This window comes from Triturus cristatus, chromosome 7 (genome assembly GCF_964204655.1).
Source record: "Triturus cristatus chromosome 7, aTriCri1.1, whole genome shotgun sequence".
NCBI classification, from domain to species: domain Eukaryota; kingdom Metazoa; phylum Chordata; class Amphibia; order Caudata; family Salamandridae; genus Triturus; species Triturus cristatus.
In genome coordinates this window covers 45,333,500-45,349,510 of record NC_140590.1, presented here as the reverse complement: position 1 = coordinate 45,349,510, position 16,011 = coordinate 45,333,500, and the positions used below count along the sequence as shown (strand labels likewise).

The 16,011-nt window shown below is 51.8% G+C and overlaps 1 protein-coding gene across 1 annotated transcript in view; it reads right to left on the bottom strand.

Annotated features, from left to right (window-relative positions):
- ERF (ETS2 repressor factor) overlaps positions 1-14,449 on the bottom strand; it is a 205,540-nt gene extending 191,091 nt beyond the window's left edge. Inside the window, exon 1 of the mRNA XM_085615587.1 lies at positions 14,295-14,449. Within this exon, the coding sequence (XP_085471713.1) occupies positions 14,295-14,316 (22 nt within the window). The 5' untranslated portion in view covers positions 14,317-14,449. The remainder of the gene's footprint in view (positions 1-14,294) is intronic.
- Between the last annotated feature and the right edge of the window lie 1,562 nt (positions 14,450-16,011).

The following is a 16,011-nucleotide window of genomic DNA, read 5'->3' as shown; positions in this document are numbered from 1 at the left end:
GGCCACCAAAGCCTCACTGTGTACTGCTCATGTATGCTGCCCCCTCATGGGAACCCAAGTGAACATGAAAACACACATCCGGATGATACCCGCACGTGCCCAGAGCCGAGCTGGCCTGCTGCCTAGCACCAGAGTCGGCATCTAGAACTTCTGAAGGGGAAAGAGTAGCTTCAGTTCTAAAAACGCAGAAGGGGTTAGAGTTCACTGGGTATTTTCTTAATAGAAAAAAACTGTGTGGGCAGATGCACTATCACGTCCAGAAGGCAGGCCCTGCTCTGCGGCTACCAAGAGTTCTTGGGATATGGAGAGAGGCGCGGATGGCTTCGAGGAGAGGGGGCCACACACCCCATTAGGTGACATGACTGGAAAAGACACAAGGACATGTCCGCTAAGCTCTTGCAATTGAACAGTCTCTTCTTGGCCTGCTAGGTCGAGGGCAGCACAGGAAGAAGAGTCATTCCCCTTGAAAGATTGAAACCCCTGGTTCGTGTTGAAGGCGAGAGGGTCTGGATGGTAGTGCTCGGATGGAACTCGGCTGTCTGACTGGACCGAACCATCCTTCTGCCGCATAACTTCGTCAGCCTTCCTGTTCCAGCAAACATTGCTGCCGCACAGTGCACCCGTGTTAACAGCCGACACAGGTCCAACATTAGCAGTTTTGTTCAGCACCCGACTTTCCGAGGGGAGCCTAAGGGCTTGGGGTACGTTTTGGCTGCAGAGAAGCAAGGGGATCAATTGTGTGCCAAAAGCGTGAGACAAGAATCATCACGGAGGCATCGGCATCCCTCTGTCTGCGTACAAGTTACGGGGACTTTGTCTTGAGGAAACTCTGAAGCAAGAAGACCCCCGCCGACTGAGCTGGCGAGTATTTCGGGGAGCGAGACCCCATGGTCCCTGAGGGGCGTTATCAAGTGTCCAGAATCTAGGGAGCTTTGGGCATGGAAGAGGGTTCATTCAGCGACTGCCTGCTGGAGGCCGGGAGGCCCCACAATGAGCAAAGAGCGCTGGGAGAGACTACGCTGCCCGCGAAGAGTAAAACCCCTCACTCTATCACAGGAGCCGGGGGAGGAGCTCCAAGAAGGGGGCAAGGCTGATGGTGGCGCCCGGGTCGCAATCCACCTGCGGCCGGGCACGCTTCGTGTCGGCTGGCACTGCCCTCCTCTGCACTCACTCACCCGGGGAGGGGGCTTGTTTGTTTCCCGGGCCCTGGGGAGACTGCTGTGCGCATCTGTAGCCTGGGGGCTCGGAGGCAGGCCGTCAGCCGCCTCCCGCTCTCCCCGGACATGGAGCCATGGCAGGAATGCACGAACGGAGCATGTGTGCATTCCTGGAAGGGTGAAACAAGCCGGGGATGTGAACTTTGGATTGGGTGAGCAGAAGGAAGGATGGGCCCGAGGGGCGCTGATGCGTGCGGCACAGGAGCTGGGCGGCGGCCGCCTTCTTGCATTTAGGCCTGCCCTTCCTTCCAGTTTGATCCCAGCCACGGGTCGGCAATACACCCGGGTCAGGAGCGCACCGGCCGGTACTGAAGCACCGAATGTACTTTATAGTCCGCCTCACCAACAAGAGGCAGTCAGACATCCTTAATTCCGCAGGAGACAAAGGCCGCCCCAAAGCCTGCCCAAGGTCACTCCCTCGGAGACCAGCGTTGAACGCGATTGTGCGAGAAGGGGTCTTCTCGCAGCCACCACGTTGGATCTGGCTCAGATGTGCCCAGGGGCAGGTGGAAAGAGACTGGCTTCACGCACACAGGAGGGTGGCAAACCTTGGGCCTGGAGTATGCCATGAGGTCAGGAAGGAGACACTGCAGGCTGTGGCTCTGTACCCAAATACATGTGGGGCTCGTAAGAAGGGGGCAGAGGAGGACATTGTTGGGCCCTTGAAGAATACCCCATGGGCATGAGAAGCATCTGGGAACAGGCAAAGGGTCTCAGCTGTTGCAGAAAGAAGGGAGAGGCAATGCTATAAAGACCAAAGAGTTAATCTCTTTCATTCATCACAGACGATGACAGAATAAATGATTTCTGTAGCCGGAAATGTTCTTAGTCTTTTTTATTTGTTTTGTATGTATAGCAGCAAAACAGCCAACGCGTTTCACCCTTTCAGGCTTCTTCAGGGCTGTGAAACAATATACAAAAATTCAATATAAAAATACTTTATCTAACACGATAAATACTATCCCAAATGGGCCATATATCCATGCCTAATTATTTTTTTCTTTCTATATAATTTAGGCAACCCTGCCACATCATTTGCCGCTGCACAATTCCAGTGGCACTGCCCATGCGGGAGGAGAGGAGGGCAGCTGGAGCCGCAGAAAAGGAAAGGACCCAAACCCATCATGGATCAAGCCCTGAACTCGTACAGGGGCAGGGAGGCTCTGCGGTCCGCAGGAGGCAGGGAGGCTCTGCCGTCCAAAGGAGGCTCTGCGGTCCGCAGGAGGCAGGGAGGCTCTGAAGGAGGCAGGGAGGCTCTGCCGTCTGCAGGAGGCAGGGAGGCTCTGCGGTCCGAAGGAGGCAGGGAGGCTCTGAAGGAGGAAGGGAGGCTCTGCGGTCCGCAGGAGGCAGGGAGGCTCTGAAGGAGGCAGGGAGGCTCTGCGGGGTCCGAAGGAGGCAGGGAGGCTCTGCCGTCTGCAGGAGGCAGGGAGGCTCTGCGGTCCGAAGGAGGCAGGGAGGCTCTGCGGTCCGAAGGAGGCAGGGAGGCTCTGTTGTCTGAAGGAGGCTGTCGCCACTAGGCAGTACCTGCAGGAAACAAGTTCACTCAGGCAAAGCTAAGTTTCATCCTTCGGCGGTTACTAAATTGGGCAATATTAATATATTATTTATAGTGCCTAGGAGAGGCAGTAAATATAAAGATGAGCAAAAATCAAGGGAATGCATATCGCAAGCTTATCCAGCAGGGGCATAAAGTCACTCAGGGTAGCACTAACCTGATCGACTTTGAACTCTGCAAAGCTTTGCACCAGTACAAATTATTAATCAACCTTGCCCCAGAGTCATAAACTGTAAAACAGACATACTAGAGACAGCCACAGTGAGTTTATGTGTGATTGACCATTTCAATGCCAGCTCTGCCACATTACGAGGCCTTAATGCAACATGTTCAATTATTGCAAGGATACATTTAAAGCGCACATTTCATTCAGGAGGGTATCCTGGCACTGGTACGAAGGGGGGCGGGGGTGCTCTGGCTGGGGTCTATGAGGAGAGCCACCAGTTTCTTCCTGATTTCATGGACCGAGTTGGTAGCCCTCATGTGAAGGGGAGTTCTTAGTCAATTTGCAATGGTCTTATAGCCAGCCTATTGCTTAGCTTTATTGGCACTAATTTACCTGGCCTTCCTTCTCTTGTGTTTGTCCTCCCTAGGAACATAGCCTCTTCAGATGCTTTTGATAGGTTGACTTGCATCTTTCTACAGTTCACATTGAGGGAACAACTTTCCTCTTTTTTCATTCCGCACTCCATGAGGAAATGTTTTCTACCTCTCTCTCTTGTATGCTAGTCCATCGTTCATATAAACCTCCCAAACTTGTGTTGCTCCCCACCCATCCTAGCTTGCCTGTAAAAATTCAAGGATATGTTTGCTGCGGTATGGCTGAAGAGCAAACTTTAATGGTTTTTTAGGTCTCGCCTGACCCAGCACATGCGCTGGTCTGGCAAGACTTATTGAGAGGGCTCCAAAAAGTGCTACCAGGCCAGCCTAGAGCTACAGTGCGTGGGCGCGCACGCCGCGCTTGCCGCGATTACTTTCACTTTCGCGGCCGCTTTGATGTTTGATCGTGATCACGATCACTTTCGCGGCCGCACGGCCGCTTGGCATAGCCAATAGGTCTCGCTTTTGGGACCTTATAAGTATTTAGTTATGCAACTATTGCATGGCTAAACACTTAAGGTCCCAAAGGCGGGACCTATTGGCTATGCCAATGCTTGTGTTTTATGTCCTGCATTCCACAAGTTGCATGAATCATAACTTTAGTTGCACAAAGGATTATATGTTAATGGAGGAATGGCCATCTGCAGCACTCCACTGACATCGGAGGCAGAAGGTGTACTTAGCTTGACACTTATGAGTCCCAAAAATCAGCTCTCTGGGCTACTACAGAGAATCAAATGGGTGAATCCTGTGGGAAGTAAATTAGGCCTCATCAAGCGTTTCCCTTAACATTCAGAAACTTCAATTTGGCTGAAAGTGTTTGAAGAAGTAAACCACAACACTTATAGAGATTAAAAATATGAAATCAATGTACAATGTTGAGATACCATAAGATGCCTTTGCTTTTTCTCCTGAAGAATTGATATAAAAAAAAAGAAACACAGCGTAATACTCAACAGATGATCTAAGGCAAAGTCAACCCTTATAAAGACGAGAGCTTTGCCAATGCTTTTGTATAAAGTGGACTTGGGGGGACCAAACCAAATTAAAGGGGGGATCAAACCAAATTGAAATTGAGCTCCTAATCCTGGCCATTGAACTTGCCTGATATTCCGGCGCTGCCGACCTGGGCGAAACAGCTCCTCTTTGCCTTCCCTCCCGCCGCCGCACCGCAAACCACCGCGGCCGCAGTGCGGAGGGACTCCATTCCCCAGGCTCCCTAGCGGTCTGAGGACGGGACTCGGAAACACCATCTACGCGCCTGGAGGCGCTATAAATCACTGCCTCTCTCCGGGGGAGCGGGGGACCAAACCAAATTGACATTGAGCTCCAAATCCTGGCCATTGAACTTGCCTGATATTCCTGCGCTGCCGACCTGGGCGAAACAGCTCCTCTTTGCCTTCCCTCCCGCCGCCGCACCGCAAACCACCGCGGCCGCAGTGCGGAGGGACTCCAGTCCCCAGGCTCCCTAGCGGTCTGAGGACGGGACCCGAAAACGCCATCTACGCGCCTGGAGGCGCTATAAATCACTGCCACTCTCCCGCGTCGCGGGACAGCGCGCGGGCTGCGCCGGGCTAAGCCCGGGACAAGGGCAGGGCCGTCTGTGGCCGTCCGGGGCCGGGCCATTCCACTTGGTCCCACTGTACTGTTGCACTTCGCTAAGTGTCCTGTAAGTCACTTCTCAGAGGACTAATTCTGGGTGTTTTGCTAACAGTGTTCAGTCCATTGTATTACATGATTTGTTTTGTTCTCTGAAACTGAGCACATGGCAATGTCTACGCGCTCGGGAAAGGGAGGTGGGTCAGGCGGGGGAAGAGTTAGTGGCACCATAGATCATTTCATCATACGTGCCTGGTCTGTCCTCGAAAAGGAAATAGCTATTACAGAACGCCGACTCTCTCTTGATCAGCTTAATAGTAAACGCTCCTCATTGGGCAAAATAGCAATGGCTGTTTCCCCTGTTACAGAAAGTAACCAAACAAATAGTACTACTTTGGGGTCAAAACAAAGAACGGCGACTAGCTTGCATACAAATCCAGATAGCTCTATGGGTCATGGGCCCTCAACACAGCTAGACTTGTCGTACTCACCACAACTGGCTATCCCAACAGCAGCTTCTGAGACTACTATTGACAAAATTCCCTCCCTTCAAATCCCAGTCTCCCCTGAGCCAACTAACATTGCAGGACCTAAAACTGCTCCAAACAAAAGGAAAAGAATGGGTAGTGGCCAAAAGGGAGACCATGCGAAAGCACCAAAGAAATGTAAAACCAAACCGTGCAATTCCAATAACAGGAAAGTGGGTCGCATAGCGATATCGACAGCTCAACAACAGAGGATACAATCATCCTCTGTGCACCCAAATAACCCGATCCCCCAAACCCCTGTAGAGCAGCTTTCCCCTAATTTTCGTCCATATGGCCCTGAGTTTCAATCTTTCCTTGTTGGCCAACTCGAACTACTCATTAGATCTTTTACACTTCCTCTGATTGAAAGTGTGAAGACACTGTCTGAGAGGCTTGAGAGATTTGAGCAGGCCTCTCTAGACAATTTCTTTTCTCTTAAATCATTAATTAAGTTGCATTCGAAGATTGGCCACGATAATCCTGTCATTGCCGACCCCCTTCCTAATACCCAAAACGAGCCTATTTCCAATGCTGCCTTGCTTCACCCAAATACTGCCCCAACTTCAGGGCCTAAGAATGGAGCCAATGTACCAGGACCCAAACCCTTAGTACCTAGGCTCAACCTGGGCAGAAAAACCACGGAAAAAAGTTAGCCCCTGGTCCAGCTATAAGTCATGGAAATCCCGATGCACTAGGACCCGAGATAGAATCCACCCAGAGTCTCTCTAAATCACCTAGTAAGGAACCTGCACAAGATCAACTGAACGATAAAGTCACCTGCACCCAGCTAAATCTACCCCATATTAATTTGCCACCAGAGTGCCTACCCTTTGTTGTTGTTTTAACTGGAGTACCTCAGCTCAAAGCTGGCAAGCTTGAATCCTATATTGAATTAAAAAACAAAACAACACATTGGCTTAACACCAACAAGCCGCTTCCTAGGCATCTGGATGGCCATGTCCTCCATGTTAGAAGGGTCTCCTGGGTCGGAAATAGACCTAAGAATACGTCTGGTGACTGCATTCTTATGAATTTCAGGGATCCTCGTGTTACAAGGTTAATTTGTAACCAGCAATCAGGCTCTGTTGCCAATGGTATAAGATGTCTTGACTTAAGTCAATTCTATTCAGATTCTGTGTATGTCCATCATTCACAATCTTTTTTCCATTCGGCTTACGAAGGGCTCCTTAAGGGGGTCCGTACTTTCAGTGGCAAGGATTATTCCACTCCTGCTTTTAGTAGAAATCGTGAACTTCACGGCCACTATGACTCCTATTGACATGGAAACCCTGTCGCGGCTGGAACCTATACCTCCTCTGGCGATCAAAATAACGAAGATATAGAAACTCCTACTGAAACAGCTGGGGATCCCTTACCTAATACTCTGAGCCTCTACGCCCAGCAGCATAGACCACAGTCTATTCTAAACCTTCAGGATATAAATTTGTCATCGCCCCCTACACCTAACTTGCCTCAGGCTACCCCTAGTTCTACCATTCCTCCTACAACACGGGATTTAGTTATAGACGTCCCTCCCCTAAGGGTCCTAAGTTGGAATGTAGCTGGCATTGCTAGCAAATTAGATCTTCCAAATTGGAATTCTCTGATAGAGCCCTATAGCATCTGTATCTTCCAGGAGACTTGGAGCACAGTGCCCCACCATGTGGTTGGCTATACCACCTTTTTTGTGCCGGCCATTCTGTCTTCGTCTGGGAGAGGACGCCCCTCGGGCGGTCTTCTTATCTGGGTCATCATCTCTCTCGGGTGCACCATTAGACAGACCCAAAATATTTCTCTCTATTCTAAGGCTTACACTCAAGGGAGCTCAGGGAAGGAAGTCTCTAGACATATGTAATGTCTATGCCAGGGGCTTAAGTGGAGGAGCCTTGTCACCTGTACTTACACTTCTTGAGGGCGAACTGCGAAAGTGCCATCACGCATCCCACGTCCTGGTAGCAGGAGACTTTAATTGTTCTTTTGAACCCCTTGCGTCATTAGATTCTCCTGATTTATTGGAGGATGATGCCAAAAGAGGCATTCCGATATTGGCACTGCCCCCCATTAGGAGATGGACAAAATCAGTTAAACACATGAACACCATGTCCCTAGAGTTCGGACTAAGGGCGGTAAACAGCCGAACAGCTTCAGATCTGCAAGGCGCTCACACTTATAATAGGATAAACCATACCTCGAGGATAGATTATATACTCCTTGATTTTAAACTTTGGTTATATGTGGTGGACATGGAAATAATTCCCTCTGATGACAGCGACCACAACCAGTTATCCTTAAGTATGAAACCATTATGGGAGGGAGTAAAAGGGTCTTTGATTCCTCCGATAGTTAGCTTTATGCCAACCCTTGAGGTGTGCCCCGCAAATTGTGAGAGGCGCTTAAAATGGCGTAAAGTGATGCTTGACGAAGTGAAAGTTCAGTCGATTGGGGCAATACTGTGTGCAGCACAAGTCGAGCTGGCCTCGTCTAATATCCACGAGGCAGCTTATGGCAAGGCTCCAGCCGTTTTTCAAGGTATTAATAAAGACCAGGGGAATTTATTTCGAGTATATGGTAAAGGCGGGCCATCGGGGGGGGGGGGGGGGGGGGGGGACAAGCATAAGCCCACGGATGGCTGGTACACACAAAACTGCAGGCGGAAGAAATCCGCCCTAATCATGGCCCTCAAAAGTAGGTCCACGCCAATGATCCAGCTAGCCAGGAAGGAGTATAGGATCTGTGTGTTTAATGCTAAAAAGGACTGGGAGGAACAGTATTGGCAGGCATTAAGGGAGGCTTCCTCAAAACGTGATTCAGGTCCTTTCTGGAGTATTATCAGGACCAAGAACAGACCAGCCCACGAACTTATGACATGTAACATCACTAGTGGGGTCTGGTTTGAACATTTTTCCAAACTTTACTCCTCCCCGCCCGAGAGTGAGGGAGACCTTTTTCCCAAAGAGGCTTCTGCCTCCACGGGTACATTGAACACTGACCCTTTTACCGAAAGGGAAGTGCTCAATGGTATCAAGTCTATCGTCCCCCAGAAAGCAGCAGGCCCGGACAGTATCCCTGGTGACGTCCTTAGATTAGATCCATCCAGATGGGGGAAGCTCCTCTCCACCCTAATTAATGCCATCGCTAATGGTGCTTCAGTCCCTGGATCCTGGAAGGGGGCTGAGGTTGTCCCGATTTTTAAGAAGGGTGCTAGGGACGACCCAGCCAACTATCGCCCAATTAGTCTGATTGACTCAACCCAAAAGGTTGCCGGGAAGGTGATTCTGGAGAGGATCCTATCCTGGGTGAAAGAAAATAACATCCTTTCAGACTATCAGGCAGGCTTCAGGGTCGGAACAGGCACCATAGAACAAGTCTTCAGACTGCTCCTCATCTACTGGAAGGTTGTCCTTCTCGGAAAGGGCAGCCTTTATCTCGCCTTTATAGATCTCAAAACAGCTTTTGATCTAGTTCCTAGAGCTACTCTGTGGGGCGTCTTGGCCAACATGAAGATTCCCCCCTACCTATTGGCTCTACTAATAAAACTTCATGAGGGAAACTACGCACAAGTGCGGTGAGGCTCACAGGGTCAGATTCAGAGAGAATCCCAGTGAACAGGGGTGTCCGCCAGGGATGTGTTCTTGCTCCTACCCTTTTCTCACTTTATGTGAATGTTGTAGTGGAGCACCTGCTGAAAGTTCCTTCTGAAGCGCCATCCATGGCGGGCGAACGTATTCCAACTCTCCTGTTCGCTGATGACACTCTTCTGTTATCTAAATCACCTATGGGCCTTCAAACTCTTCTTGACAGCTTCCAAACTTTTTGTAATGGTAGAGGCCTTATAATAAATTCCGCCAAAACGAAATACCTAATATTGAATCCACCCAAAAAACTAGGGCGGCCCCCAATTCTGAATGCGGCTAACCTTGAAAGGGTGAAAGAATTTGATTACCTGGGTATCCGTATTTCTGATACCATGCGATGGTCACCTCACATACAAAAGATGCTTTTAAAGCACAAGAGGGTTACTGGCGCCCTCCTCAGGGAACATCGTTCATCCACGTCTAGACCAATAGCCCCAGCCCTAGAGATATACAAAGCAAAAGGTGTGAGCTCGGCACTTTATGGCGCCGAATTATGGGGCCTGAATAACATTGACGAACTTGCTAAGTCTGATTGCAGTTTCTATAAGGAACTGATGGCATTACCCAAGAGCACTCCAGTAGTACCTCAGTTAATGGACTTGGGGTGCCACACGATGAAAGACATGGCAAAAGTCCGCCCCCTTCTTTTATGGGCTCGGCTTTGGCGAACCCCTGAGTTAGCCAAGTATGCAGAGGGACTGACCTAAATATTGTCTATGCCTTGTTGGAACAAAATCAAATGGCTGAAAGACGTTAAAATCTTGCTTTATGACCTAGGTCTCAAAGATGCCTGGGTCAATAGAACCTCACCCCCGAAAGCTGAATTGAAGAAATTGTACTGGAGTTGGGTCACTGCTAAGAGGATTTCCAGCGCTTTTGGTGGTAGAACCGCCATTGAGTTTCTAAGCCTTAAGGATGAAGTGCGCTATGAGCCCTATCTTGATATTATTCAGAAGCCTTTCGTTCGGGCCCTTTATTTTAAATTCAGGGTCGTACACTTCCAGTGCGCGAATTAACCACACGCTGGAAGCCACCGTTCCAGACATCATCATTTTGTCCTTACTGTGAGACTCGAGTTGAGTCAATTGCACATGTTTTATTTGCATGTCCTGAATAGAAAATCCCAAGGACCTATTGGCTCAAACCTTTGTGTAGAGATTTGGGCACAAGAGACCATCTCATAGCTCTGCGCATTTTTAAATCAGATACACGACCCTTGTATGTCTGCGCATTATCCAAGTTCTTGAGGTGGTCCTGGCTCATAAGATCAAAGCCCTAGCAGTCCACACATAAGCAGTCCTTTTGTCACATCGCTTGTTTGTATTCCCTTTTTATGAAATTGTCTTATTTATTCTGTTTATATGTATTTTTTATCTTCTGTATGTTCTGGAAATCTGGTGATAGCACAGTTTTATGTCTACTCCAGAGTCTATTATATATTTGTTTATGTCATAAATGTACACGCTTTTAAGATATTCTTTTATCGAAATAAAGCTTATTTCATCATCATCAAGTGGACTAAAAAACAAAACCTTCTAACGCTTTAGGTGAGTGGTGAGATTTAGGGGGCTAGAACGCGTTGCCTTTACGGTGTAGGTATAGACACATCTCTATCCACCAAAACACGGGTGAGATCCATCACTCGGCGCAATCTATTGAAAACTGTTGTTGAGTTTCTTTGGGGGGGTGGGGGGGGGGGGGGACAGGCGCAAAGGCTCTGGGAGCGGGTGCGTGGCCGCACCCCACCTTCAGTGACTGCTGCTGGCGCCCTCACGGAGTCCACGGGCCTCTCTCGAGGGCTCAGTATCGGGGCTGGACCAGAGACCTAGAGGGCCGCCGAACCCCGGGCTGCAGGAAGCAAGCAAGGGGCGCAGGGACAACCGTTTACCCGTGAGCGCCGATTCGACAGCAGCAAAAGAATCGACAACGCCGGCCCGATCACAGCTATTCCCACTCAAATCTCGATCGCACTCTGCTCCTTATGCTGATGCTGCGACCCAACATGTCCACGGGGCGACACTAACGCCACTAAAAGCAACCTATAGGACTGCCTGAAAGAACGCATCCTGCTGAGCAGAAGAGAACACCCACCCTACAGCCCGAATCACCAACACCAGAAGCCACCGATACATGAAATGTGCTGCACACGAGGGAGACGGCGTGTGTGTAACCCAGAGATGGGACCACGCGGACAAGATGAACATAGACAAGCCTTCTCAGATGGCCTCGACCTGTCCTCCCCAGGAAAACCACCACGTGGTCACCAGACATGCCCTCCCACCCCAAGTTTATTAGTTTTATGTTGGCATTTTTATATAATGCCAACATTGCCCAAAGGTGCCAGCGCCCCTTTCGTGACATGGATACATCAAGATTTCAGAGCCACGGGTGCCATCTGACCTCCCGCCTGCCCCTTGCTTTGATCAGTGCCGGCTCTGCCAAGGGTGCCATCTGACCTCCCGCCTGCCCCTTGCTCCGAAGATCTCTCCGCCACCACTAGTGACAACCATCTTAGCCGCCGGCCCTTCCCTAACGGAGCCCCAGCATCAGCCCCCGTGGCTGCCGACGGATCTCCCACAGTATTAGACGGAAGTAGCGCTGGCGGGCTCTGGGCGGCCGTGGCGAAGAGGGCACAAGACACTTATGAAGTGAGGTCTGACACAGTGAGCTGGTCTCGGCCGAGCGACGAGGCAGGCTCGGGAGGGAAGAGCCCGCGCCCCAGCCGATAAGGAACACAAGAGTCCGGCATGTGTACTTGCAGCTGGAGTGCGGGGGGCATTTCAAGAGTTGGCCGCAAGCTGGCACCACACAGACACTTGTCTCATCCACGTGCACGCCTCACGCCCGCAGCACTCTGTTGTGTCACGCTGGCTCCGATCCCCACGACCATCCCACGTATACATTTGTTCCGAGTGGGAAACTGTTCCACAATCCGCCCACGGCCAAGTCTTCCGAGATCCCACGTCTCTCCCCCTCAAGCACGCAGCCTGTCACCGCTCCCCCACAGCCCGAGCTGCTGTGAACGCCACACTCGCTCTGCCCCGCACGGGTCCCACGCACGCAGGCTGGGTCACCCCGCAGCACCTGGGGCCCAGGGCTGGCCGGGCCCCCACTCACTCACACTTCGCGGCAGGGGATGGAGCCAGGCGGGCACTGGCGGAGTTCACACAATGAGTCAGATGTTCCCTCGCTCGGCGTCTGATTACATCAAGGGGAGGAAACACGTTACGAGCGTCGGCTGAGAGTGGATGGCACAGGCGGCGGCGAGGGACTCGTGCACCGTGTGAGACGTGGGGAGCACCCTCAGAGCCAGGGGCCATCTTAAAGTTTGTGCAACACTCTGGAGGGGAGATGGTGCTGCCCCTGCAGCCTGTGGCACTGCCAGGACAGTGCACTAGGAGCACCGAGACGCCCACACAGCCTGTGGCACTGCCAGGGCATATGTAACACTGTGAGATGCCCCTGTGGCACTGCCAGGGCACTTGTACCACCGAGAAGCCCCTGCAGCCTGTGCCACTGCCAGGGCACTTATAACGAGAAACCCTTGCAGCCTGTGGCATTGGCAGGACAGGGCACTAGTAGCACTGAGACGCCCACACAGGCTATGGCATTGCCAGGGCATATGTTCCACCGTGAGATCCCCTGTGGCACTGCCAGGGCACTTGTACCGCCGACAGGTGCCCCTGTGGAACTGCCGGGCTCTTGTTTTCCAGAGCCCTTGCTTTGTTCAACGGCCTGCCTCTTCAAAGCCCCCGCCTCCCCAGAAGCCCCCACACCACCCCGTCTGACTAATCCCCAGAGCCAAAAGCTAAAAGGCTGGAATTCAATCCGAGCTTCAAAAACTAACATTACATCACTGCCGAGGGCAGCACTTAAAGACACAGCGGCGGCCGGCGGGGGAGGGGCGCTGGCTGGGACAGTGGGGACTGTGCTGGGACAGTGGACTGGGAAAGAGCCGTGCACACTCGGGGCACTGTGTAAACGCCGCTTGGGCAGCGGGCACCAGTGTGCCAGGGCGGCACAGATGGAAACTCCGCGACTGCTGGCTGGGCCGGGTAGAGGGAACGGCAGACTGCAGAGGCAGAAGGGAAATCACTGCCAGGAGAAGGGGGCAGCAGAGGAGGGCTGTGCCGGGCAGCAGGACATTCCGGACGAGGGCAGTAAATGGATAGACAGGGCAATGAGACGTGAGTTAGGACTGCCCAGAGGACCGGGCAGTGTGCTAATGTAGTGGGAAGGCTATGCCTTGGTAGGAACAGACGCTGGGGCAGCGAGGGGGGTCTGTCCACTCGCAGCCCAGTTTTGAGGCTGTAGGGCGGATCAGTGTTATTATGGCAGTGGGACAGATCGGAGTGCGCTGGGACAGCGAGTGGGGTCTGTCCACCCACTCGCAGCCCTGTGATGAGACTCAAACTGTGTTATTATGGCAGTGGGACAGATCAGAGAGGGTCGGGGCAGTGACTAGGGTCGAGGCTGTGGGGCACAGGCTTGTGACAGCGGGACCGATCAGAGTGCCCGGCCGGGCAGTAGGGCAATCCCTGCAGGGACAGCCCTTCCTCTGCTCGGGTTTCAGACTGCGGCTTTAATTAGAGGAGGAAACAAGTTTTAACAGAAGCAGACACAGAGACTCGCATTCCGGGCGGGGGCTGAGGTGGCGCCAAAGGGGATCCAGGCTGGTGGGGGAGGGGCCGGGAAACTTCTCACCCCCCTCCGGCGGATTAAAGTAGGGCGGCTGAGATCATCACCCCCCCCCCCCCCCCCAACACACAGACAGACGCACAAGTATTGACAGGGAGAGGCTGAAAAAGCCCCCGGCGGAATTATGTAAAGCGGAGGATAATTCCCCCCCCCCCCCTCAATATAAACATACGCGCACACACACACGAGGGGGGGGGGGGACTGCAAAGGTGTTTATCCCTCTTGTTTGAGAGTAGAGGCGCCGCTACCCCGAGGCGGCACTACGGTCCAACACTGCCTCCCAAGGACACCCCCTGCATGGAATCTGATGCGAGAAGAAACAAAGTTTTTGTTCGCTCCCGGGCCTGCAGGGGGGCGGAGGTGCACTCGCCCGGGACACGGAAGTTTGGGAGTTTTTTTGTGGCGCGTCTTCCGCCCGCCTGAGAGCCCCGGGACCCCCCGATCGCGGCCCCGGCCACCTTACCTGACTCCCCGGGGGTCTTCATGGCTCGGCTCCCGGCTCCTCTGCACTCTCCGCCGGCCCCGCTCAGATCCTCATGCCGCTCCAGCGCCTCCTCGCTTCTCCTCTCGTTTAGTATTTCACTCCCGGGCCGCCCACGCCGCGGGGCGCCGCCCACTCATGACGTCACCACAGAACACCGCGTCGCTATGGAGACCCCCTCCGGCCCCCATCGAATCTGGACCGGGACTACTGGGTCCGGGTGGGGGGCTACTTCCTTGTGCCCCGAGGAAGGGGCGCTGTACCGTCCAAGGGGCAGCAAAGGGCGCAGAGAGGCGACAAGGATGGGAGAGAAGAGAGATAAGGGAGGAGACAAGGACGGGAGAGACAGGCGACGAAGGGGAAGAAACACAGTAAAAGAAGGGACACGGAGAAAGAGTGGAACTAGGGAAAAGAAGGCAAGCAGTGAGAGAAAGGGCAAGATGAGGGCATGAGAAGACAAGAGTTGGAAAAGAAGGAAAGAAAGGCAGAGAAAAGGAAGAAACAAGGGGAAAGGGAACAAGGAGAAGAAAGATAAGCAAAGGAAGGGAAGAAAATGATGGGAAATACAAGCATGGAAATATAGGTAAAGGAGAGAAGTACAAAGGAAGAACAGACAAACTGAGGAAGGAGGAAAAGAAGCAAGGGAAGAGAAAGAAAAACAAGGGAGAATAGAAGGAACAGAAAAATGCAAGGGAAAAAAGCAGAAACAAAGGCAGAGTCAAAAGAAGGAAAGCGAAGCAAAGGAAGGGAGACTAGTAAGGCTAAGGTGAGGAAAAGAGGGGAGACGAAAGCAGAGTAAAGGGTTGACAAGGAAGGGAGAGAAGAGAAATGGAAGGAAAGAGACGCAAAGGAAGCAACGGAAAAAAGGCAAAATAATGAAGGAGACAAGGAAGGGGGAAAGAAGAAGGGAATGAAAAAATAAAGAAAGAGAGTCATGGGAAGGCAGCGAGAGCAGAGGTAAAGATGAGGCAGGGAAGGAAATAAAAGCAGAGGAAGAGAGAAGACAAGAGAAGGACAGGGAAACAAAGGGCTATAGGAGGAAACCTACCTGTTACTGCTGTTATCCAGTATTGGTATATTTCATAGATTCACATGCTTAAATCATCCTCTTCGTTGAGGTGGGAGTCCCATGGTATAACTATAAAAGTAGTATACAACATATAACCATTGGCCTCAATGCAATGAGAAATCAGTGCAATAGCCTATCCTTGTCATTTTGTAAAAAGAACCAAACTTGAACTCTAACCAATCAGGCGATAGCACCCTTTAGAACACTCAAGAGAGACTCAGTCCCTCAGATTTCAAGCACTAGTGTGAGCAAAGAACCCAGTAGAAAAGCAAAGGGAAGCCTCTCAGGGAAAAAGGGTGAGTCACGTGAATCTATGAAAGATACCAATACTGGGTAACTGCAGTTACAGTCACTCCCATCCCCAAAAATCCCAAGGCTGACCCCAATGTCCCTAACAATCTCCGCCCTATCTCCAACCTCCCCCTCCTCTCCAAAGCCCTCGAAAAGTGTGCCCTACTCCAACTGGACAAACACATTGACACGTACAACCTTCTAGACCCTCTTCAATCTGGCTTCCACAAAGGTTGCAGCACTGAAACCGCACTGCTCAACATAGTCGATGATATTCACTTAGCCCTGGACAAGGGCGAGACCTACCTACTCATCCTTCTTGACCTCTCCGCGGCATTT